The sequence below is a fragment of the Puntigrus tetrazona genome, chromosome 11, assembly GCF_018831695.1.
Source record: "Puntigrus tetrazona isolate hp1 chromosome 11, ASM1883169v1, whole genome shotgun sequence".
NCBI classification, from domain to species: domain Eukaryota; kingdom Metazoa; phylum Chordata; class Actinopteri; order Cypriniformes; family Cyprinidae; genus Puntigrus; species Puntigrus tetrazona.
Genome location: NC_056709.1, coordinates 15,748,571 through 15,773,464, shown reverse-complemented (window position 1 = coordinate 15,773,464; position 24,894 = coordinate 15,748,571). Strand labels below are relative to the sequence as shown.

At 34.9% G+C, this 24,894-nt stretch overlaps 1 protein-coding gene across 12 annotated transcripts in view; it reads right to left on the bottom strand.

Annotated features, from left to right (window-relative positions):
• mcf2l2 (MCF.2 cell line derived transforming sequence-like 2) overlaps nt 1-24,894 on the bottom strand; it is a 60,389-nt gene that overhangs the window by 28,561 nt on the left and 6,934 nt on the right. For 11 of the 12 annotated variants that reach the window (XM_043251279.1, XM_043251283.1, XM_043251285.1 and 8 more), the window contains exons 2-15: nt 16,087-16,170; nt 12,568-12,682; nt 12,320-12,410; nt 10,831-10,950; nt 9,163-9,279; nt 8,893-9,042; nt 8,543-8,667; nt 7,498-7,612; nt 7,261-7,380; nt 5,720-5,911; nt 3,132-3,323; nt 1,482-1,653; nt 1,143-1,249; nt 502-590 (exon numbers count right to left, since the gene is read on the bottom strand). In XM_043251279.1, the coding sequence (XP_043107214.1) occupies nt 502-590; nt 1,143-1,249; nt 1,482-1,653; nt 3,132-3,323; nt 5,720-5,911; nt 7,261-7,380; nt 7,498-7,612; nt 8,543-8,667; nt 8,893-9,042; nt 9,163-9,279; nt 10,831-10,950; nt 12,320-12,410; nt 12,568-12,682; nt 16,087-16,170 (1,789 nt within the window). The remainder of the gene's footprint in view (nt 1-501; nt 591-1,142; nt 1,250-1,481; nt 1,654-3,131; nt 3,324-5,719; nt 5,912-7,260; nt 7,381-7,497; nt 7,613-8,542; nt 8,668-8,892; nt 9,043-9,162; nt 9,280-10,830; nt 10,951-12,319; nt 12,411-12,567; nt 12,683-16,086; nt 16,171-24,894) is intronic. The other variant, XM_043251281.1, reaches the window with a different exon arrangement.

Below are 24,894 nucleotides of genomic sequence, written 5' to 3'. Positions count from 1 at the left end.
AATGGCATCAGATGTGTCATCAAATGTGTCACCATAAACCATTAGCGTTTGAGTCACTGCTTCGGTGGTGTCAGAGTTTCTTACTAAACCATTTTGATCAATAAGCAGAATAGGCCACTTTTACAAGGATGAGTGCCATTAAAATCGTTTGGAACAACTTGAGGCTTAATGAATTGCGAATTTTCATTTAATTTCTTTAGTTTAATCTTTGATAATAAAGTTTTGTTTTTAAAGAATAAATTATAAATGTTATATATTATAAGAATTATATTTAGTTATATTTAGGTACATTTAGGTATATACATATATACATATACATATACATATAATATATATATATATATATATATATATATATATATATATATTTTTTTTTTTTTTTTTTTTTTTTTTTTTTTACAGGTTCTGTTCTAGTTAAATATAGTGTTTTCCTTTTCCTGAAGTGAATCACTGACACTGCTTAATATACTTGACGCTCTTTCTCAGAAGACATGTTCTTACCTGCGTCTGTTTGAAAGCGACTCTTCTGTTTCATTGTTCATGAGGACAAGACTCGACCCCCCTTGCCCTCCTTCATGCATGACCTCGATCTGTGAGAAACCACAAGAAGACAGAACACCTGGGTCAAAGACTGCAGAGGATTCAAATGAAAGAAAATGGCTGAAATATATAACGCGTAACAATCATATACAGTAAAATATTTCAAAGGCAAGATGTAATCCAAGGCTAACTAGGTTTGTATATATACAAATGCTTATGACACGTTTAAGAAAATTGATTTTAGCATGATAATCGATGAGACAATGTACTGTGCTGTAGTTACTGCTGTAGTTGTATAATATTCAAGACACTGCTGTTGCATACATAATAACCCGTAGCAGATCTACACAGGTGGAGCTGGGGAGGTGGAGGGTTGCAGAGGAACCGCGACATGCTTTAGTGGATGCTAAAGAGCCATTTATATGTAAAGCAGCAAGCTCAATGGCTGCATGTGCAACATGAACCAATCCGCTTGTGCCAAGCAGATTAACAGGAATACCATTCGTGTACGACCCATTGAATTAACACACCATCTAAGGTTTGATGGCAGACCTTGCCATTTATTTCAGATTTGAACATGTAAATAAAACAAACTGATATACCTTGATGCCTCCTTTGGCTTTGGCTCGAATATTTCTCCTCTTTGCTAGCTCTGCTTCACTGGGCTGCTTGCTTACACTGGAGTTTTCTGTAGCTTTGCGATTTGATGCTGTTGAGTTTAAAAACAGTTAAACAAGCTGGAAGCCATTCATATTTGTTACTCAAATAACCTAAGATGCAAAACCTGATCGTTTAATCTTTAGGTTATGAACCTGAAATGAGGACACGCTTCTGGGAAATAAAGTGTAACTAATTACAAACAAATACCACAAAACCACTAGTGGGTGTGTATTTTTTCATTTTAGTCAACATAAACCGGATGTTTCTTTATTCATACTTACTAGTGTGATGTGGGATTTTAGGTGAACTGCGTTTTGGTGAAGATTCGGGACGAGGTGCAACTGGTTGCACTGGCCTTGTCTGTTTTGCAGAAAGCTTTTTCAGACTCGCATGTCTTTTCTCAAACATCTCTTGAACGTCATCCAGCCGTTTCAGTGCAGTTTGAGCTTTGCTCTGCATGGGACAAGATAAAAGTGATTATACATGAAATCGTTCACTTATCAGAAACAGATGATCGGTATCATCAAAACTACAGTGTGCTCCAAAAGTCTGAAACACAATTTAAAATCTGGGATTTTAATACAGTGAGAATCTTACTAACTTATGTTAGTTAATAAAAATCCAGTTATTCTGTTAGTTCATATTACCTGGGGTTAATATAATATAAATATAAATATATAATTAGTGCTGTCAAATGATTAATCACCATTAATTTGTTTACATAATATGCATGCTATTTATATTGATGTATTTCAGAAAAATATGAATATAAATATATGTAAATAATTTCAAAATATATACTGTAAGTATGTGTATTTATATATAAATAATACATATGCACACTACACAAATTATGCAAAATAAAATATGCAAGCGATTAATTGTTTGATAGCACTAAATATAACATAAAAACATTATTTTAAGCATCTATTAGTGCATGGTGAAATTTATTTAAACCCCTCAATTTAATTATTTTCTTTAAAAAAAAAAGCTTTTCTAATCTTTTTGTATTCTATCTGTTTAATTTTTATTTATTATACAATTAACAAGGCATCTAACACTAGCTTGCTCTGTTGTTTTCCTATTCTATTTTTTTTTATTATAGAAATGTAAAAAAAAAAAAAATGCAGTGTCTATATACACTAAGTGCAAATAGACCACCTTGTTAGCAGAGGCTATTTACACTAACTCCGCCCACCAACGTGTGATTGGGATAGTCAGCATTACAAAAATGCCTGGCTATCATTGGCTTCAGTGGCACAGATAGTAAAACGTACGTTGTACTCATTTTGACTCAGTCGACCCAGGTTGGAATCCGCCTTTTCACAAACATTTTTTCTAACTTTTCATTTTTCAAATCACAGCAGAAAAAAAAGAAGAAGAAGGGAATATAGTAAATAAATAAAGTATCGGGTAGGTGTAGGCATGGCTTTATTGTTCCAATAAAGGGGCATGCATTTAATAATTTGAATTACAATTAAAATGTACACTCCGTAAGTTATCATTGCATACTGTTTTATAATGTATTGCAATACTGAGATGCAAATAAGTGCCAGTATTTGCAATAAACAGTATAAAGAGCAGAATTTTTACATAGCGTAAATAGAATCTATGCTTACTTGCACAGTATAAATAGTATCTAATCGCTATTTATACTAAACAACCTCTAGTGCAAACAGCTGCTGTCTTAAAAAACAACTAGCTATGTGTACTGCATTAAGCTAACTGAGACTTGCATATCATTTCTCTTTTGATGCTAAATGTAAATTAGTTTTAGTTTTTTTGTTAGTTCATGTTAGCTAACGCAGTCGAAAAATGTAAACATATGGAATCTTATAGTTAAGTGTTACCAACCATTTGATAAATTCATTTAAAAAAATAGACTTTGAGTGCATTCAAATGTATTCCTCTGTAATCTGCTTTATTTGTACCTTGACCCACTCTGAGAGGACAATCTCATACTGGTTGCTGAGGTCTTTGAGGTGACTGAGCTGCTGCTCTTTGGCTGAATTCATGTAGCGCTCGATGTCCTGCAGCGCTGCTTCCGCACCTTCCTGTGTCTGACATCTGTCTACAGCCTGAGAGGCCAACAGATACACTCCACTCTCACACCACTGGTTCACCTGCCAACACAAACACAGAGCCACATCAATGCATCTATTTCTCTTGAAACCAACTTTAAATTAGAAAGGCATACTATTACTATAATACTAGTTATAATATTTTTTTTGTTAAACACACAGATCAAATTTAAGTCACACGCAAGGTGTTTTGTTTGTTATCTAGACCGAATGCTGTAAAAATTATATTTATTATCGTGCAAATTTCACAGACAATTACAAGGAAGCAACACACTGAATTATACAGCATTTGAAAGCAGAAAAAATATACTTCAATAATTACTGAGAAAAGATGATGGATGTGTATTAAATATTAATTTGCATTAAATATTAAAAAAGCAACAAAAGAACAACAAAATATTTTCAGGATTATTGAAGTATATTTTTGCTAAGAGAATAAACTAATTACGGAGAATAAATAATATACATTGGAAAACTAAAAATAAACAGTTTTCTGCTAACTGAAATAGCTGATTAGGATGAAGATTAAACCTGAAAAACAGCTTTAGAAGCTCTCTGAAATAAATAATTTGATATTTAAGTATTAAAAGTACTACAACTGAATTAAAAATAAATAAAAAATAAAAACTATTAAAAAGTAACAAAAGAACAACAACTAAATATTAAAATGAAAACTGAAAATATAAAAATAAGATCATTTTAAATATTAATAGTAGTGCTGTCAACCGATTAAGATTAAGATTTTTATATAATATATGTGTATACTGTGGATATTTATTATATATATATATATATATATATATATATATATATATATATATATATATATATATATATATATATATATAATACAAACACATGCATGTATATATTTAAGAAAATATGCTGTTTATATATTGTTTATATAATGTAAAATAACAGAATATAAATAAATAAATGTATATATATATAAATATTTAAAAATATATACTGTGTGTATAATTATATCTACATAATAAATATACACAGTACACATACATATATTATGTAAACAAAAAAATTTCTTTTCAATGCGATTAATCATTTAACAGCACTAAATAATAAATAATATAATCCAGCCGTTGGGGTTGCACAAGCCAGTATGATTTCAGTGCCGGTCCAAAGCCCGGACAAATGGGGAGGGTTGCATCAGGAAGGGCATTCGATGTACAACCTGTGCCAAATTAAACACGCTGACAATGTTGGCACTATGTCTGGTAAAGAGAGAAAGCTGGCTGATATGATGGAACAGAGAAAAGTAGTGTATTGGAGGTGAAGGGAGTTTCTGAGTAATTGAAGTAAATGTCATCAGTGCATATGCCCTCGCAAGTGGGCTGTGAGATGGAAGAGAAAGAAGATTTTTGGGGTAGGTTGGATGAAGTGGTGATGAGGGTACCAAAAGAAGAAAGAAAGACTGGTGATTGGAGCGGACTTCAATGGACATGTTGGAGAAGGGAACAAAGGTCATGAGGAGGTGATGTCAAGGAAAGCAATGTGAAAGGCAGATAGTGGTAGTTTTGGCAAAAAGAATGGAAATGGCATTAATATATACATAATTTAGGAGAAGAAGGAGGAGCACAGCGTGATGTATAAGAGTGGAGGAAGGAGCACACAAGTGCAGACTATGTCCTGTGAAGGAGATCAAAAACTGTAAGGTGGTGGCAGGGGATCGTGTGGCAAGACAGCGTTGGATGGTGGTTTGTAGCATGACTTTAGAGCTGAAGAAGAGAATGAGAGTGAGGACTGAACCAAAGTTAAAATGGTGAAAGTTAAAGGAGGAAGACTGTTGCGTGAATTTCAGGGAGGATGCGAAAAACAGGCACCCGGTGGTGATGATGATTTCTAGAACGACGACTGGGCGTCTGCTGCATAAGCGGTGAGGGAGAGTGCTAGAAAGGTACTTGGTATACTTCTGGACAGAGAAAGAAAGTCAAAGAGGCATGGTGGTGGAATGAGGAAGTACGGGAAAGCGCAAGGAGGAGGAAGTTAGCGAAGAAGAACTGGGATAATCTGTGATGTAGAAAGTAGATGTGAGATGTGGCGTCACCAAGGGAGGAACCGAAAGAAGAGGAAATAATATGCAATAGTATATAAATAAAATGCTATATGCAGTGCATAAGGACACCTGTTACGAACTCTTAAAAATTCAAGATGCATGAACTAGTTTTACAGTTTTTTCTTTGCCTTCTGACAGCCTGCATGTCATCTCTCGAAATCAAACCTTTGCCATGACTTGAATCGATCACCCAAGGTAAAAACTCAATGTTAAGTGGTTACTGCACTCCAAAATGAATCTTAAGACAAAGATTTTAAGGTTCGGAACAACATTGTGGTTAATGACAAAATTTTCATTTTAGGGTGGAGTAGCCCTTTAAGGTGTCTGTGTTTTAATTTGCCAGGATGTGTGTTGTTTCACGAACCTCGTCGATTCGTTTGTGAATTTCAAGTGATTTGGTCAAAATGTCACGTTTCTTTTTGGCCTCATTGCTGAAGTCGTCACAGATCCGACGCAGCTCGACACACTTCGGCCGGATGGAGTCCACGGCGTAGTGGTTACTTTGAATAAGCTGGTCACCATGCTGAGCGTGAAGCTGAGCTTTCTCCAATGACTCCTGTACAGATCAATAAACACAATAAGGCTCAACATACAAGGAATGCTATCTTGACTGTTACTAGCAATTGACTTGCAGCGTCATAACAAACAACAGCAATGGGTTATGTTCGTGTCTTATATTCAATCTATTTACCACACGCCTTCAGACAATACCTGCATGTGCTTGGCATTCTGAACAAGGCCAAGAAAAAAGCTTTATCTTACTAGATAAGATTGTTGCTTGGTTAAGTTAAGTTAGTTAAAATCTTGGCAGTGACACCAGCATACCAACATTCCTTGCTCAGAAACCGCATCAAAACTTGTCCTGACAACCAGTACTGCTGGTCTTTTCAAGATACACTTATGCTTATGTTTTTATCCCTTGAAAACATGTCTGAACAAAAACAAGAACAATTCAATAAAAATGCTAATATGTGACCCTGGCCCACAAAAGCAGTCTTAAGTTGCTGGGGTATATTTGTAGCAGTAGCCAAAAATACATTGTACAAGTCAAAATTATTATATTTTTTTAAATTACTGATATTAAGTAAAGATAATGTTCTATGAAGATATTTTGTCAATTCCCTACCGTAATTATAAACTTAACTTTCGATAAGCTAAGAACTTTGATAACTTTAAAGGTGATTTTCTCAGTATTTAGTTTTTTTGTGCACCCTCAGAATCCATTCAAATGTTTGCATCTTAAAAAATATTGTCCTATCCTCATTTATTCAGCTTTCATATTGTGTATAAATCTGTATAAACCTTAACACTTATGTTAAAATGAACACTTATGGTTTTGTGGTCCAGGGTCATACATATGCAACTGTTAATAAAGTCTTTTTAAATATTACAAATGTATTTATTGTCACTTAGCTTTACATATTTTTCTTAACCAAAGCATTTGAATCTTTTCAATAAAAATATTAAGCAGCCGTTTTCAACATACGATAACAAGAAATGCTTCTTGAGCATCAAACTAGTATGATCTCTGGAGGATCATGTGACATTGAAGACTGGAATAATGATACAGAAAATGCATCATTGCCATCACAGAAATTATGAAATGATAGAAAGTTAGATGATAGACAGTTATTTTATTCTGTTCAAATAAATGCAGCCTTGATGAGCAAAAGATGGAGCTGGGAATGTTCATAAAAATCATTTGTTTATTCAATGTTTTTTTTAAGTAGAGAATAGGATTATATAAATATGCATTTATACAGTGGCCAGTGGATGTAAAGGTGACTTGGGAAACTACTGGTTTAAGCCAGCCAGCAGTACAAATGGTTATTGTTGAGCCTACTATGTAAACTTGGTGGGCTGCTTTGCATACAAGGCCTAATTTTAGATTGGAAAGATTTTGACCTGAGCTTTGTCCTCCAAAGTTTTCAGATCCTCCAGTAGATGTTCCACCCGAGTCACGCAGTCCCCGGTGTCAGACAGACCCAGCAAGGTCTCCGTCAGGGCGTCCAGAGAAACTTTCACCTGATACAACAGATTAAACAGGCCAATTTCAGATGGTTGACTAGTCAAGCGCTCCAGGGATATTAGGTATAATGGCTGCCTACTTAAGTTTACAGAGGCACATCCATTGCATCGTACCTCTCTGAAGTCCTGCTCAAAGTGGCGTAACTGTAAGCACTGCTCTAATTTGAGGTGATGCCTCGACCAGAACTGTTCGAACGCATTCTCCGTCTCATCGAGCTGCGCTAACAACCTGAGACAAACAAACAAACGTGTTTACAGTGTGCATGTCAGAGGAGACGAAGTGAGTTAGATTTCACAGAGGAACATGAGATGACACCAGGTTTTAAAGAATAATAGCACAACTGTAACAAGAACTACTCAAGTCTGGTTGAAATAGAGGAAATGGCTTTACATTCAATATGAAATCCACAAATGCTTTATTGAGGTTGAGGTGACTGACTCATAGTTTAAAAAAAATCAGGTTTATAATCTTACATCAGAATGTAACTTGTTCTGTGACTTTCATTCGCTGACGCCATCAAGATCTTTCTTTGCATTCCTAATGGTTCAAATCTTCAACAAATCATATTCTGAATGTCACAGAGCCACCCAGAAATGCATTATGGCATATTTCCAGCTACATGCGTCCTTATCAGGTCTAATGTTCTTCAAACGTTAGCACAAAATTTTGTATTAGTTGGAAATTTGTCTAGCATTTTGAAATATTACTACTTATTTTGAACATTCAAAATCTCCATGTTTGCAAAATTATCAAATGGAATGTTCACTTAACGAAGAAGAAATCTTTTGAATGTTCAGATGACATTTAGAAATAACATTTTCATAACTGAATGGGAACAAAAACGTTCTCAGAGCATATTTTTGCTAGCTGTTCTGGTCTTTATGTTCACAAAACTTTAGTATGAAAAACATTATTTATACATCATCCATGTATTTTTTTTTTCTTTCTCAAAACATATTAGTCAGACATTTGTCTAACATTTTTATATGTTGCTGCTTATTTCCAAATGTAATAAAATGTAGCATTCCGATAATGTTTGCTAAATGCTAAAATGGCTTTTCGCTTTTCCAACATTCTTTTGTTAGCTGGGATTTTACTTGCTATAGTATCGCAATTAATGGTGTAACTTTTTGTGTTTGGCAAAAACTTTTGACAAACCTCTCAACAGTTGTTTGGTTCTCTACTTCATCTGGGTTCAAAATGTGGCTCTCGGTTTTGCTTGCCTGGTCTTTGATACAAGACAGCAGAGTATTTCCTTGCTTTATTGCCAATTTCAGCTCCTCCTGTGCAAGAAGGAAACGCGCCATATGAATGCTGAAACAATTTGTATATATGCAAAAGACAGTACATCAAGATAAGGAAAGGCCATGTTTTGCTGTTCCACACAACAGTTCCCAAGGTCACAGACAGTAAAGTAATAAATAAAACACTTAGCAGGCAATACAATAAAGGTCAAAATAATAACGAAATTCATTAAAGAAATCAACCGACATAAACTACTGCGCTACCTTGAGCTTATCGTGCTTTTCGGTGTGTGTGATGAGCAAATCTTTGGTGCACTGCACGTCATTAGGGAGTTCGGTTTCTGCCAGGTCAGTTCCAAACTGCTGCAGCATCTGCGCTGTGCTCTTCACCGTCAACGCAAAGTTCTCAATGGCCTAGGGCACAACATATGAGAGGTTACGTATCTCGCTTATACAAGGCCGAGCCTTTATTGCACTGTACATGCGGCACATTTATGCATTCGTCTGTCTGATATTCATATTTAACTTCCGTACTGTGCGATGGTGAATCCATTGACTGTGGCAGTACTCCAGGGTTCCTCCGAGATCGCAGGTCAGCTGGCCTTTGTCAACGTAGCCATGCAAGTCTGACAGGGAATTTAGCATAACAATCTACAAAAGATGTGAAAAGAACAAAGAATTACCTACAATATAGATTCATTGTACGCTAAGGGTGCAGAACCTAATGATTGTTCTACAATGTTGCAGGTTAAATGGTTACTCAACCTTAAAATATAGGTTTTGTCATTAATCACTCCCATGCTGTTCCGAAAGCTTTGTTTATCTTTGGAACGCAATTTAAGATATTCTGGATGAAAACCGGGATTCTTGCTGCTGTCCCATTGACCGCTTAGTAAATAACACTGTCAAGATCTAGAAAAGTGGTTCAAGCACAATGTTAAGAAGCACCAAGGACACTTTTTGCACATGAAGAAAATAAAAACATTTATTTAACAATTCGTCTCCTCTGTTTCCACCGCCATTTTGGAAAGCACAAATAGCACACACATGCACATAGAAAACATATCTGTGTTTTGCGGCTGACGCAGAAAAGCGTATGTAGTTTGTGTTCAGTGGACAGTCTACAAAAAAAGGCCATACAGTGGCACAGAGAGAAACAAACTTGAATAATTGACATGATTTTTATTTTGTTTGCATACGAAAAGTATTCTTGGCGCTTCTTAATGTTACGGTTGAACCACTGATGACAGATGGACTATTCTGATGATGTATTTCACACTTTTCTGGACCTTGACAGTGTTCATCACCTGGCAATCAATGGGACAGTCACAAACCTCCTGAATAATTTTCCTCCAGAATATTGTGTTACGAGGATTAACAAAGATTTACGTAAGTGATTAATGACAAAAATGTCATTTTGGAGTGGATTAACCCTATAAGACTGCATTAACGTTCATGCCTGACAACTTCAAACCACTCAGTTTGTGAAGCTGCAAAACCTCATTTTTACAGTTTTTTTGCATAGCAATGGCAAAAAGTAAAAGGTGATAGCTGTGCGGTTATACTTTGCTCTTTCTGTTTCACACTAAATGTGACACGTGTTTGTGAAAATGCAGTTTTGCTGTTTTCTACATCATTTTTAAAAAATTACTGTGCACTCACACGGAGTATTTTAATGTTTATGGATTAGCCCCATTCATTTCCTTTGTATATTCCCCCCAGATTTTAATGAATATCTAACAAGCTCATCTAAAGATGGCATTTTGCGAAACTGAAGTATGTACACGGACGTATAATCTTCATTTCATCACAGAGAAGCGGCATGCAGATGACAATCGCATGCAGTGGTTTATGCCAGCAACAGACACGAGTACGTGGGAAAGCTGCATTACACACATTCAACTGCAGTGCGTTGACGTATGAGCAGCGATAAGGCATCGCTGCACAGTGCAGAAACCTCAATGTTTTGTAACACTGTCTCTTGTATCTCCTAAAGTGGTGTAAAAACAGTGTTAGAGATTATCTGCACACAATCTGTAGATCAACATCCTTTCAAACATGCATTATGCAGCAGGGTGAGAGGCTTTGTCAATTATTTAGTGGATGAGTGATCATGGTTTCAAACACTTCAGGGGAGCCATGCGCATCGTATGGCGAATGAAAGGACGCGCTGAGGGTCCAGACAGACAGAAGCATGCTTACCGGTACCTTCAATTTGAAGTCATCCCTATGTAACCGCATACTGACATCAGCAATGGCCCTCTGGAGGAGACGTGAGGGTTTCAGCACTAAAACAAGCTGGAGATTTCCTGGAAACGAGCCCTTTAGGTCATGGCAGAAAATTAAACACACAAGTTTTGAATTATTTCTTCCACAATTCTGTAACATCAAATATATACAAATACATCAAACACGTCAGGCCTTTTTTTGTGTCTTTGGAACTGATTAAAAGAAATTCATTTATATTATATTTGTACTTTATGCTTACATTTCTATTTGTTAATGCATTATATTTACATACATATACAAGTAATATTGTCACGCCCCAGGACGTTTTCTCCTGTTTGATACTGTTCAGTGCTTTGACACAATCTGTATTGTTAAAAGCACTATATAAACAAATGTGATTGATTGATTGATTGATTGTCTGTGTATTTAAGTCTTGTCTGCCCCTTTCAATATTGTTGGTTCTTCAAGTATGTTACGCTGTTTGTTACGATTAAACTCTACTTCCGCTACATTCTACTTCCGTGTTTTACTCTTTCAAGATGCTCATATATATATATATATATATATATATAATAAACTATTTTTTTTAACGTATTAAATGAGGTAGTAAAAATTTACTAGATATTTTAGTTGTAGTTTTTTAGTTTACTAGCCATTTCTGAAAGAAAACTGTTTCAACACCTGCTTTTTTTCCCCTCTGAGTATTTATATTACATTTAAAATTAAACTAAAATTGTTTAAAATTAAAAGAGTGAGATAAAACACTTAACCTCCTCCTTTGATGATTGTTTTTTTATTACTATTGTTGTTGAATATTCTTTTATTTGATTCAATTGCAAAAATGAAATCACTAAAGAAATATTACTAATATTACAATTTCACTTTTTGTAAAATAAAAAATGTCAAAAAAATGTCAAAAATTACAAATAATTTTTTTTAAAAATGGATATTAAAGCTCATACATATCTGGACAGTGTTCATTACTTAGCAGTCAACGGGACAGTCACAAGACTACTGATTTTTATCCAAAATATGCTTTTACAGGTTTGGAACGACATGGGGTAAGTGATTAATGGCAAAATTGTGTAAAGTAACCCTTTAAAGACTGCATGCTTTCAGAAAAAAAGGAAAACACACATTGAGGACATATAACTACTAAGACAATGTTATGCTTATAACCTATAATAGAATGATCCATCTAAATATAAGTAAATATAAGTAAAAAAAAATAATAAATAAATATATATATATATATATATATATATATATATATATATATATATATATATATATATATACATAAACACATAAAATTAGGAAAATATTAACTGAAAACTTGATTGTTCAACTTGATTTCAATTGACAGCTCTACCGATTATACATCTTGATGCTGTGCATGATGTTCTTTTTGCTTGTAATGCCATGTAAACTGTATAAAGCTTCAGCAAGAGCCTGTACAAACCGCTATCCGTGCCAGAGAAGTGATTGCTGAGTTCCATTTGTCCTTCCTGCGGTCCAGGATGATGATGAAGCCAATGCTAGCAGCATCCATGCTGAAGGACAGAAACAGACGGGTCAGGCATTCAAACCAAAACCATCAGACAAAAAGTCAAGCAGAAGACTGTTTGTTCTTACAGCTGCTTTCACTAAACATTTTGAAAATCATTACCAATGGCAATAAACCTTAGATAATGATAAATGAGGTTTCACCTTGGTATGCTGGTCAGGTATGTAGCAACATTAACAAAATCCTCATCGGATACTTCATTAAATCCTGAGAACTCTGGGAAGGTGATGATGGGAGATCCATCTTTTCCTCTTCCTCCTGCAAAAATGTAAAGGAGTTTATATTTTTAAAGGGCTATTTAAAAAATGTCCCCATGTTAAATGGCACTTTAGCAATGTGCAGTTTATGTAGTTAAAAATATTTATCATTCTTTTAATAATAAAAACACAAATACACACACACACACATATGCATGCATAATGTTTTGTATAACTACACACACTGAGTGAACATTTCAGGTGTGAGTCTGTAGAGTTTGGTTGTGTGGGCTGTGAGTATTATGACCTACATATTTTTTCCTTTTTTTTCTTTTTGAAACTAGGCCATACCTATAACAATTCTCTAACATTTCATGATTCTGATATTATCCTTAAAATGATTAGTATTCATCACACCCTTTTACTGTTATTTAATCCAAGATATTTAGATTTTTTATTATGCATTTGATTTAGGAAAATATTAACCATCACCTTTCAACCACAAGGGGGCAATGGTGGAAACAGATATATTTATTGAGTTCTGTCACATTCATAACTGACAAAAACTTAAACTGTAACTGGCTGCCAACTTTTTTTACATACTTTATAAAAAGTGATTTTAACGGTTATGATGCTTCTCTGCAAATTCAATATTACTGAATTCAACTTTTGAGTCATGTACGTGTATGCTACATTTTGAAAACATATATTGTCATATTTTCATCAATTATGCTTGAAACTGTATAGATCGTTTTTTAATCATTCATATTCTCTAGTTATGCTCACTCCTGAAGAAAGATGCGTCTACTCAGGTCACATGTTCATCCATTTTTAGACTTTTGAAGTCACAGTACATCACCAGGGTGATATATAGGTGGTTATTTTGATACTCTACAAAATAAAGACAAAAGGAAGTGTGTGTTTTTTGTATTTATATTTATAATACGGAAATCAATTCACAAACCACACTCCACCCATCCCTCTCCCATATCTGGTGTCTTATTTGGAAATAGGAACTCACTGAAAAATATTCTGTTAAAATACTTTTTATCATTAGACATTTTAGCAGACAGTTAGTTGTAATATTTTTTTTAAAATGTATACACACAAATAAAACGTACCAAAAAAAAAAAAAAAATCCCACCACCTAACTTCACTGGAAAATATACCTGCATTGTGGTCAAATTATTAAAATAGTTTGACTTTATTATGACATAATTATAGCACCTTCTGGTGGGTGTTTTTTTCTTTTTATTTTAGTTTTTTGATTAGTAATACCATAACTAGGAACATATAAATATTAAATGCCACATAGCAACATACTAAAAACTGCTCTAAACACCATATGAAACCCTGGCAACCATCAACAACACCTCAGCATTGTAACTTTTCCAAATCAAGCACAGAAAAACTTCCTTAAGAGGTAAAACCAACATATAAAGTATTTTTTAATATTGATAAACTGTTTCCAATATTGATAATTCATCATATTGATGGATCATGTGACACTGAATACTAGATGGCTCGATTCAATTTATAAATACTTTTTAAAAATATAATAAAACAGAAAACCAATGTTTAAAACTTTAATGATATTTTACGAAATATTATAGTTTTTTTACTATTTTTAATGTAGCCTTAATGAACAAAATATAATATAGAAACAATTTAATAAAAATAAACAAATTAAAAAAAAATCTATCAATCTATCTATCCATCCGTCCGTCTCATTCTGGCTTTGTCTGGTTTGAACAAACATATTTATTGTTTGGTGCATTACCTTTGCTATATTTTGCTCTTCGCTAGCGAACGAGACACATTTGAAGTCTATTTCATTTTATTAAACGTCTGATGGTCCCCTGTGATTCACAGAGTCCTAATGGACGACACCGTGCTTTTCAGGGGAAAGCGCCACTTAAGACAAGAGGAGCCAGCTAAATAGATTGCACAAAGTATGCTGGGATTGTTTTTCTCTGTAACATTATGTAACTGGAGCAGTTTTGATGGCTGGTGCAGGCGTCTTGGCAGATGAGGAGACAGTGAGGCAGGCCAGGCCTCAGGAGATCTGACTGGGGTGGGAAGGAATGGAAAAACTCTCCAAGGAGCAGCAAGTCTGTAGCCGAAAGTTCCCTCCCACTTACATCAGTTCAGCGTGTAAGTTTTTCCACCCTGTTTTCAGAGAGCTCTGTGTGCGCTGAACGTGGTAAACACTGCTGTTTTATTAGCTCAAGCGGATACCGTATAGTTAACCACGCTTCAGTGCCACCCGGCGATGGTGCTGGTTTGAAATTTATTATAAATAGATTCAAATTCATTTCATGTGTCGTAAACAGTAGTCGCCGCCTAATTTGTGTTCATTTTCATCTGAAGCAAGACGGTGGCGTAGCCTAGTGGTTGAAAACCTGAGCTGGTAAACAAAGACGTTTCAGTTTCAAACAGGGTCAAAAACTCACCAGAGCCAATTGTGACTAAGTGTTAAATGAAATAAATTGGGTGGTAATTTAATGAGAAACTATAACATAATAAATGGTTTCATTAAATCAAACTATAAGAATGAGTCTGATCTTGGCGGCTTGAGTAATGCAAGCGAATTAAATAAAAGACTTACAAACGATCTACGAAAGAAAAACATGTTTACATCGTCGGTCACATGTACCAAAGATTTATCTAGCATCATTTATGTGGCAACTAATATGCTGGAGATCTGTGGAATCTATTTAAATGTATTGCAAGTATGTAGCAATATTAAAATATTATTTTACAGTGCTATTTTACGGCTAATATTATCATTCCATACTATTCTGTTTATTACATTTATTTATTTAGAGTAATTCACAAACATTGTTAAATTAATAACAAAACAGTGTCATTAATTTACTATTTTTTATTTAATATTAATATAGCTTTTCATTATTTTATAATGTATAATTCAATTAAACTGAATAGTTAAATAGTTAAACGTCCGTTATCGACCAATACCTATAAACTGAAAAATCTATAATGCTGTCAGATAATAAATATGAAATCTATTTGTTGTGCATTATGAATAATTTCTTTCTTTTTTTTGTTGGTAATACATGCCTTTTCACTCAAGTAACAGAGTCTGGCTCATCGTGAAAAAAAAAGGCCTGTAAAAAACATTCATGTCTGGTATATTCTCACATCTGTGTGACTAAAAGTTAATTGTGGATCGTGGGTTCATAAACCACCAAGGGAGATTCACCAAGGAGCCTTCGGATATTTCTCAGTTCATTATTATATAATACGCATCATGGGAAAATGAGATGTCTTTTTTTCTCTGACTGTAAGCGCTAATGAGCATCTGAGGAAATAGGAGGGCACGAGTGCACGTGATTTGAGTGCGTTAACTGAAATCATAAACATGGCCCACAAAAGAAAAAGGGTCAAAGTTCGAAGGCGCCACCGACAGCTATAGTGAAGTAAACAGACACATCCATTTCTCACCTGAAAGAAGCGCAAACTGCCTGTGAAGTTGCTCGATTATGTCGACGGCCAGTAACGGCCTGATCTCCTGCTGCATGATCTCATCTGTGAGGAAATAGAAGAAAGCACAGGAGCGTTAGATACAGAGTCACAAAGTGCATCAGTAGCCCGACCCTTCAGAGTGACCGTCTGTACAGCTGCTTCCTTAGAGACGACCTTTAGCCATCAACACAGCCTCTGGTTTGTATCCGTTCATCAGGGAAGCGCTCCTTCAAACAAGCCATTCTTTTATGCCTTCGGCTTCACAAAAGAGCGCTCGAGTGCTTCTATTCTCTACTGATCTACTGAGGGTCACCCTAAAGCCCGACGAAGTCTGTAGACGAACAAAAGTTCCTCTGTACACGTACACAAAAGACAGCATTAACATTGACTTCTCTTTAGCAGACCCTGTTAAGTCTTGTGAGGAAACTTGCTGTGGGCTACAAACAACGCAGATGAGTTACTACTGAAATTTTGGGGACGTGTTCGGGCTGCGCTGATGTTTGTCCGCAGCCGACGAGCTGAAGTTAATGCAGTCAAAATGTTTGACAGGCAGAACAACAAAAATGAACGCTTTTTTTTTTACTTGGAACGCACACACATCCTTGTCGAGTGTGTTCTACAGGAAGAACAATGTGCGTCAAGGAGCATGTGAAAACCAGATGTTATCAGCTGGCTGTGGAGTCGCAACCATTGACATGAACGTGAATTACAATAAGAAGCCGAAGACTTCCCCAGAGGAAAGTCACCGTGACCGGATCACACAGGACCACTCCTGCCAACAGAAAAAAAAACAAACACTTAAAACAAACTGTACTCAAATCGGCTTTTTCGTAAAAAAAATTAATAAATGTGTTTTTACATTGTACTATTTGTTTTTTTAAATATCTATACGTAATTACATTTCTGTGCTTTCGTTTATGATCACGCTGTTGACCCATCCCACCCTTAACCTACCCATATGACCAAACCTGTCCATTATCTTACCCATATCCCACATCAGTAGTGGTTTGCAATACAATATGAGCAAAATAAGTACATTGTGGATTGTACATTGTAATTATTTTTTGATGTACTTTAAGGACACATTAGGGTACCTAATATAAAAAGTTTTAAAGAAACAATTTTAAAAAAAGCAATATATATTTTTTAGAAATAATATGTACACATTTATATACACTACAATATATAGTATTGTTCAATACAAACTATCATTCAAAAGCATTGGGTTTTATGAGCATAAGAGATGCCTTGAATGTTACTAATTCTATTTTTTACTACCAATACAACTACTTGTATTACTATTATAGTAAATTGTTGAAATTATATCATTGTTTTTACACTGAACTGAAATTTTAAAATAGATTTGAACCAAAAATATTTATTAAAGCCACCTGGAAAAATACTTTTATAGTGAATCACTGAATGGTGTTTTTGAATCAAATACACAGACACAAATTCAAATGGCATATAATAAACTAATCCCTTCACTTTATGAATGTTTACTTGTGTGAGATATGATACAAATTACATTTGAAAAAAAAATCTTTTTTATCAGTAAAATGTCACTGGCCTCAGAAAGAACAAAGCTGTCTCATCTAACTAAACATCATCATCACTGCTTTTTTATTAAGCATTAAATTCCCTACGTAAAAGCAGTTTTCCTGTAGCAGAACAGATGATGGTCAGCACGCCAAGAGATTAAACCCCAGCAAAAAAAAAACCTGCTGTTAGCTACGGGTTTAAGCACACGACACGTGCAAATAAAACACACACACACACACACACACAATACACACACACAGTTGATGCAGACTCATGGTCCACTACCCTCTGTGTTCAGTGAAGCTGGCTAATTGTCAAACTAGACCACAAATCCCTCTCTGACCCACACAGGTCTGGGAAACAGGGCTGTGCTCTGAATAATACCAACCCAAGCCAAACCACATACCACTTATCTTAATTTAAAGGGACGATTTTAGAAAATCCTTTCTACTGTCCTAGCTTAGCATGCGGAGGAACCTTTAAGACATCCGTAGGATGACAAATGTCGGTGCCACCATCAAAACATCACTTCACATTTAAAAGAAAGCTGTCTGAACAAATTCAACGCTGAACAATGCCAAAACAGCTGTTTTTGGTGGATTGGCACGTTTCGGAAAATGTTATACTGCTGATCCGAATTTATCCAGAGGCGCTTTTGTCAGCAGGAAAGGTTTTACAAACTGGCGAGTTTCTCAGAGACATGTTTTAATACAATACCATTCAATATGCGTTTGCTTACATATAAAATTCACTGAGTTTGACAAATGAAGATCACATTTCATAGAGCAGACTCAAAATAGTATTGATCGCAATTATGCAATAACCCAAGGACATGCGATGCGATATGCTTTAATTACTCTGGCCTTGTTTTGCATAGAAGCTGCACTCAGGATGTCAATATACTGAAGGGTGTGCGATAAGTTGTTTTAGCGATGTGACGTAATCAAGTATTTTGCAAATAACATTAAACATTCAAATAACACCTCTACAGAGTGCACACATATATTAAGTGAAGTGCTCGTGCACATTAAAGGAATAGTTCACCCAAAAATGAAAATTACCCCATATTTTACTCACCCCAAAGCCAGTTAGAGTTTTCAAAAAAAATGCATCCTGGCTCTTCAAAGCTTAGTAACGCTCATGGATAGCAGCTATTTTTGTGAAGCTCCTTAAATCTGATTTATCCACAAGTACTGCGATGTAAAAATAACCTATACACCTTCGGGGATTATCACATGTCATCTGAAGCAGGTTTTTGTAACAAAAATATTTCTAGTTTTAGAATAATAATGTAAAACGACTGACTGAGCGCGGAGTTTGAGCTTCTTTGCTGATTCTGACTCGACGTATTACACAAGTTGCATCATACGTCGAGTCATGGGTCAGCCAAGAAGCTGGAAGTGTGTGTTTACGGCCTGAGAGAACAACTATGTTTATGTACCAAGAAGAAGCATTTCCCCAAACATTAGTGTTTTCGGCTCAGGCATTGTATGGCCTTTTTTCGCCTTTCCTTCCCCTTGTGCTCAGTGGAGAACTGAGCCCTGCATCTTTTTGGTTTATATAGTCACATAAAAAGCAGGACACACCTACGTTTCTGTAAAGTCATTGTTTCAATAGGGTACACCGTGCACGTTCATAAGAAGCATTATGTTGATTGTTCATTGCTTGTTTGCCTCTAGGTCCTGTTAACCCAATGAAGAGTATCTGGTTACCAAAGGATGATGAACTGGACTTCATCCAATCTGTCTGGGTAATTACAGAGCTTGTTAATCACTCAAACCATCAGCAAGAGTTCAACAGTCAGATGATCAAGTGTCAATCACCTGTGACATCCTCATCAGACAATACTTGCTTTTGTCCTAGCACGGGTCAGGATGTCAGAATAAATATGTTAAACTCACTTTTGTAAAACTCAATTGTAACTGCTAAACACGCTAACTTGCACATTCAGTTCAACGCTGATTGCATTCACATGCAGTGAGGAGTTCATGCAGTGAGGACACTGTGACCAAAAATAGATAAGATCAAATGTTTTGTAAGCGTTTTGTAAGTATCCAATGTGCATATACAGATAGATAGATAGATAGATAGATAGATAGATAGATAGATAGATAGATAGATAGATAGATAGATAGATAGATAGATGATTAAATTATGTAATTGTTACTACATAATGTTTTATGTAATTTTAATGACATTCATGATATTTCTTTTAAAAATATATATACACTTAAAATATTTTCATTATTGATAGATAGATGTGACTCCACAAAAATGTAGACATTTTAAAACATTCAGGATATTTCTTAAAAAAATTTTACACTGATTTTATTATTATTATTATTATTAAATCATACATTGACTTGAGTACTCGCCTTATAAGCATTTCTAATTTCAGAATTTAAATACATTTAATATATATATATATATATATATATATATAATATATATATATATATATATATATATATATATATTACAGTTGTGTGTGGTTTACAGTGAAAAATATTTTTATTATTATTTACGGTGGCTAAACATCAAGACATAGACATAAATTAGACATACATTAGACATAAATGACAAAAAAAGCGTGCAACAATTTTAAATATATATACAGATATAAAAGATTGTGACAGGTTGATAAATATCTGTATCACTATTAAAAGCCCTGCTCTGTGGACAGTCTTGTCGGTCTTTGACACTGACCCCTCTTGCTCTAGGGTCACTGGTATGGAAAGCACCCTTATTTACTAAGTGAAGACAAACTGTAATGGATTCAATCATCAGCTGCTGGAAGAAAAACCACAAATCAGCTCTCAGAGGTTTCATCTTCCTTTTTTCTGAAGCATACTTATGGTTTCATCTGGGGTCAATGCATCAAGGGTTGCAGTCAAGCAGCGGACACTGCTGCATATCATGTAAACAAATCCAGTCTGGAACTCGATCACGAGCTGTAGGGGGTCTCAAAGTGGTTCTGAACACCTACAGTGTGTACTGTGTGTGAGAAACTGTATGCTCTTCCATGACACACTGAGCGTCTATAACAGAATCGACACAATAGATTCACTTCACAGCCTGTCTGAATCCCAATGGCAGACGATTAAGGGGCGTCCACAGGACATCCAGTCCATTGTCCCACTCTGCTTCCATCTGATCTTTAGAAAGTAGTGCTGCTGTATGACAATGGAATCTCAAGACAAGGCTCAATGATTAAGTCTCAGGCAGCAAAATAAAATCATCATCAAATTAAAGCCCTGTGAGCTTAATATTGTCAGTGGTTGCAGTAAAGCTTTATCAAAGGCTCAGCCGTTCACAGATGGGATGTCAATATTTAATGGCAGGCAAGATCCACAATCTATCGTATTTTCACTAAAGAAATCACTCAAAGTAGGGGAAGAAGTCTTAGAGCTCCTAGCACTCACACACACACACACACACACACACACACACACACACACACACACACACACAAACATTTACATTTCTGTAGGCATTTATTTTAAAGCAATACAAAACTTGGACAAGGTACGTGCTTTGATGCCGATACACATACATACACACACACACACACACACACACACACATATATATATATATATATATATATATATATATATATATATATATATATATATATATATATGCATACACAAATAAATATATATATTTTTGGAGTGAAATGGTTTTAAAATTAATATGTTTTATAATATTTTATAAATATTAAATTATATAAAATTCATAATTTCCTCATCCTCATTTTATTCCTTATACATATTCTTAGGGAGAGTTTTGTTATTATTTATTTATTTATTTTTAGCATTTTGGCCAAACAGCATAAATTTTGCCCAAAATGTATATTTTCTCATTGGAATTGTATTATTTCTTTTTCTTTCATAAATCTGTTTTACACGAGGTAAATAGTTAAATAGTCTCCACTGAAACCTAATGCCATTTCAGGATAAATTCATGCAGTTTTGGAAATAGCTTTTCATTTTTTTGTCAGAATGTTTCATATTTTTCACATTTTTATTATCAAAATAAAAAAATATATACTTTTTTGGTAAATAAATAAATGGCCGTGAAATCAGAAAAAAAATATTCATATATGTAAAATTATATTTTATTAACGTTTTTTGACACAGACAATTTTGCTAAATCTTTGGGTGAACTACTATGTAAAGTCATAATGTGATCTGTTTGAATTCCATCCCAAAAGAAATTGCAGCATACAGTTACAGCATACTAAATCCCTCTGGATCCACATCCCTACGGAAAAGGAAGCAGTCACACATGGATACAAATCAGAACGTCAGACAGGATCCTGTATATGCCAGAATAACAAAAACTCCCTTAAAATGATTCATATCATAGACCCTGTCACCTGGAACAATCAAGACCTCTGCCCCACACTGCAGGATACGCAGCAAACAATCCATAATAAAGTGAGGGAGTGTTTGGACTGTAAGTGTAAAGGCGTTTTTCTGCAAACAGAAAGTACTTTGAATCATTTTGTATTGGAATGAATGATGAAAACAGCTTTGAGTAAGCCAGCTGGCCTAATTCAGAACCGTTTGAGTAAAAACAACCACTATACGCAAAAATGTGTTCCACTAGGATGTTCAGAAAGCTATGGGCTTTGTAAAGCTATGTCTGACCCAGTCTGGACAGGTGCATTTGATTATGCCGGCATGCTTTAAAGAGGCTCTCGAGGGAGACTTTGAGGGCATTGGCCTCTGAACTAATCGCATATGTGTGTGGATTTAGCCAAAAAATGTTTCCAGAAGGGGAAAGTGTATAGGGGTGCAAACAACGTGGGTTCTTTTTTTACTTACAGCACATTTTTGAGGACATTTTTTTCTTACTAATTATATTACTATAATTGCTGTTGTTGTTATTGTTAACAAGATTAACAACAACAATATAAAAAACATAAATACATGTAAAGTCAACATAAAAAGCATGCCATATCACATTTGATGCATGTATTAAATTAATAATAATAATAATAATAATAATAATAGCATTTTTTTGCACAGTTGTTTTACGGATGTTTTAATGTTTCTGGTGGAAAATAATACAGATAATAAAAAAATGTTTTTTGCAGTGCATGCTTAGTATCCTCTGCATCATCATAATTCATGCTGCCCCTAGAGACTCTCTGCAGCATACAGTGCTCTTGGTTTAGAGTGTGTGTGTTTGTGTGTGTGTGTGTGTGTGTGTGTGTGTGTGTGTGTGTGTGTGTGTGTGTGTGTGTAATTTAAGTAATAAAATTACGGTCAAAATATAAAAAAAAAAAAAAAACATAAAAAATATATAAATAGATTTTGTTCTATGACTTGGTGCTATCAGCTCATTGCCTTCCTTCACGTCTGATAGAAAGTCTGATTGCTGACCTCCACAGTACTTACAGTTCCTCTTCAAGCTAAAAAAGGTTCATGCACACAACCAAAGCTGAATATGCAAAATAAATCGGAGCCACAAAATATCAGACTTGCTCTGGCATTTCTGTTTACCATAAGCAAATTAGCCACAGCGATGAATGAAGCGGACAATCTGACCCAGCCATTTAATCCTCTTTAAGAGCGTCTGACAGTCAACACCGAAGCTCGCACACACACACACACACACACACACACTAAACATCACACTTCTCTAGCATGTTTTAGCTATATCTGCATCAGAAGCAAATCAGAGCGAAAGAGGAAGGTGATGATGTATGAGGAAGACATACTTCTCCTCAGCGTTAATTCGGTTTCCAGACACACTCCCAGCAAACGATGATAGGACTCCATTTCCCCAGTCGAGATGCGGACCAAGGAAAAGGACGTTCCTCGTGAGGGTCGCCCACATACCGAGCAGCGGGACCAGACGGTCTGATAGCCGTCCATACTGCAGCACGAACCCTAAGGACTCCAACCTGCCTCACTACGGAGGTCCCAGAAGAGTAAGGACGGATCAGGGCAAGTGGACAGAAGCATTGCTGTCTCTGGATTAAGAGAACTATTCTGGTTCACTTCTCCTGTGGTGGATATACTTACACACACACACACCTCCACCTGAGAGCGTGGCTCTCCCACAGAGCTCTCAGTACACAACATCCCAACACACACACACACACACACACACACACACTCACCTATAAAGACCTGAACATACTATACATTTCCTATCTATTCCTAAAAGGTGCATATTAGTATCTCAGAGTAGGTTTTTTTTTTTGTGGAATTGTACTATTTTGTTTTTTATTACACTGTTAAAATTACACTAGATATAAATGAATACAAAATAAATATTGAATAATTTTTAAAAAACAATTATTCATATTTAGCAGATATCTGGACAATGGTATATGATGTACAGTTTTGTAATTAAATAACCAAATAATATTCAACACATTCTCAATGAATTGTAAATTGTTATCCAATTCTTACGTTTTAGAATTCTTAAGATAACTAACATTTTGACTAGATAGATAGATAGATAGATAGATAGATAGATAGATAGATAGATAGATAGATAGATAGATAGATAGATAGATAGATAGATAGATTCTCTTTAAACTCACTGAAATCTGGCTAAAGATTTACTTTGAAGCAAATATATAGTAAATTTCATAAATAATTACAGAGAAATTTGCAGCTTATTTACAACACTGAAAAATATATATATTTTTAATATTTTTGTTTATGTTTGCTGTTTTGTTTTAAGGATGATAATGATGTTTTAGTGGAAAATACTTATACCGCCCCAGGCTTTAGACTGATTATTAACTTTAATATCATTCTAAAATGACCACTGTTTTCCATATAATAAAAACAGGGCTGTCAAACTCCGAAATGAAAAAACACACCATAAAAAAAAAGGTACATCTATAATAGCTCATCCTATTAGCAATGTATGATTCGTGGCTTTTCTAATTTTGCAAGTAGCTTTTAAATAAAACCATCTGCCAAACGTAAAAAAAAACTTTTCTTTGAATCAGATGTTGTAAATGAATCTGTTTTGTTTAGTCAGATGCTGACAAAAAAGTTTGTGGTTAACATGAAGATCGTGGGGTGAAAGTCAGTATCCTATTCCTTTTATGAGGACTGGGACTGTTGAGCTCCAAAATGACAAAAATACATCATAAAATACCATAAAAACTGTGCGACTCAAGTCGTCTGTGTGAGCAACAGAGAGAAATCTTCTTATACAGAAAGTTAACTACAAGCACATTTTTTCTGGTCACATTGCTGTGTGTCTAAT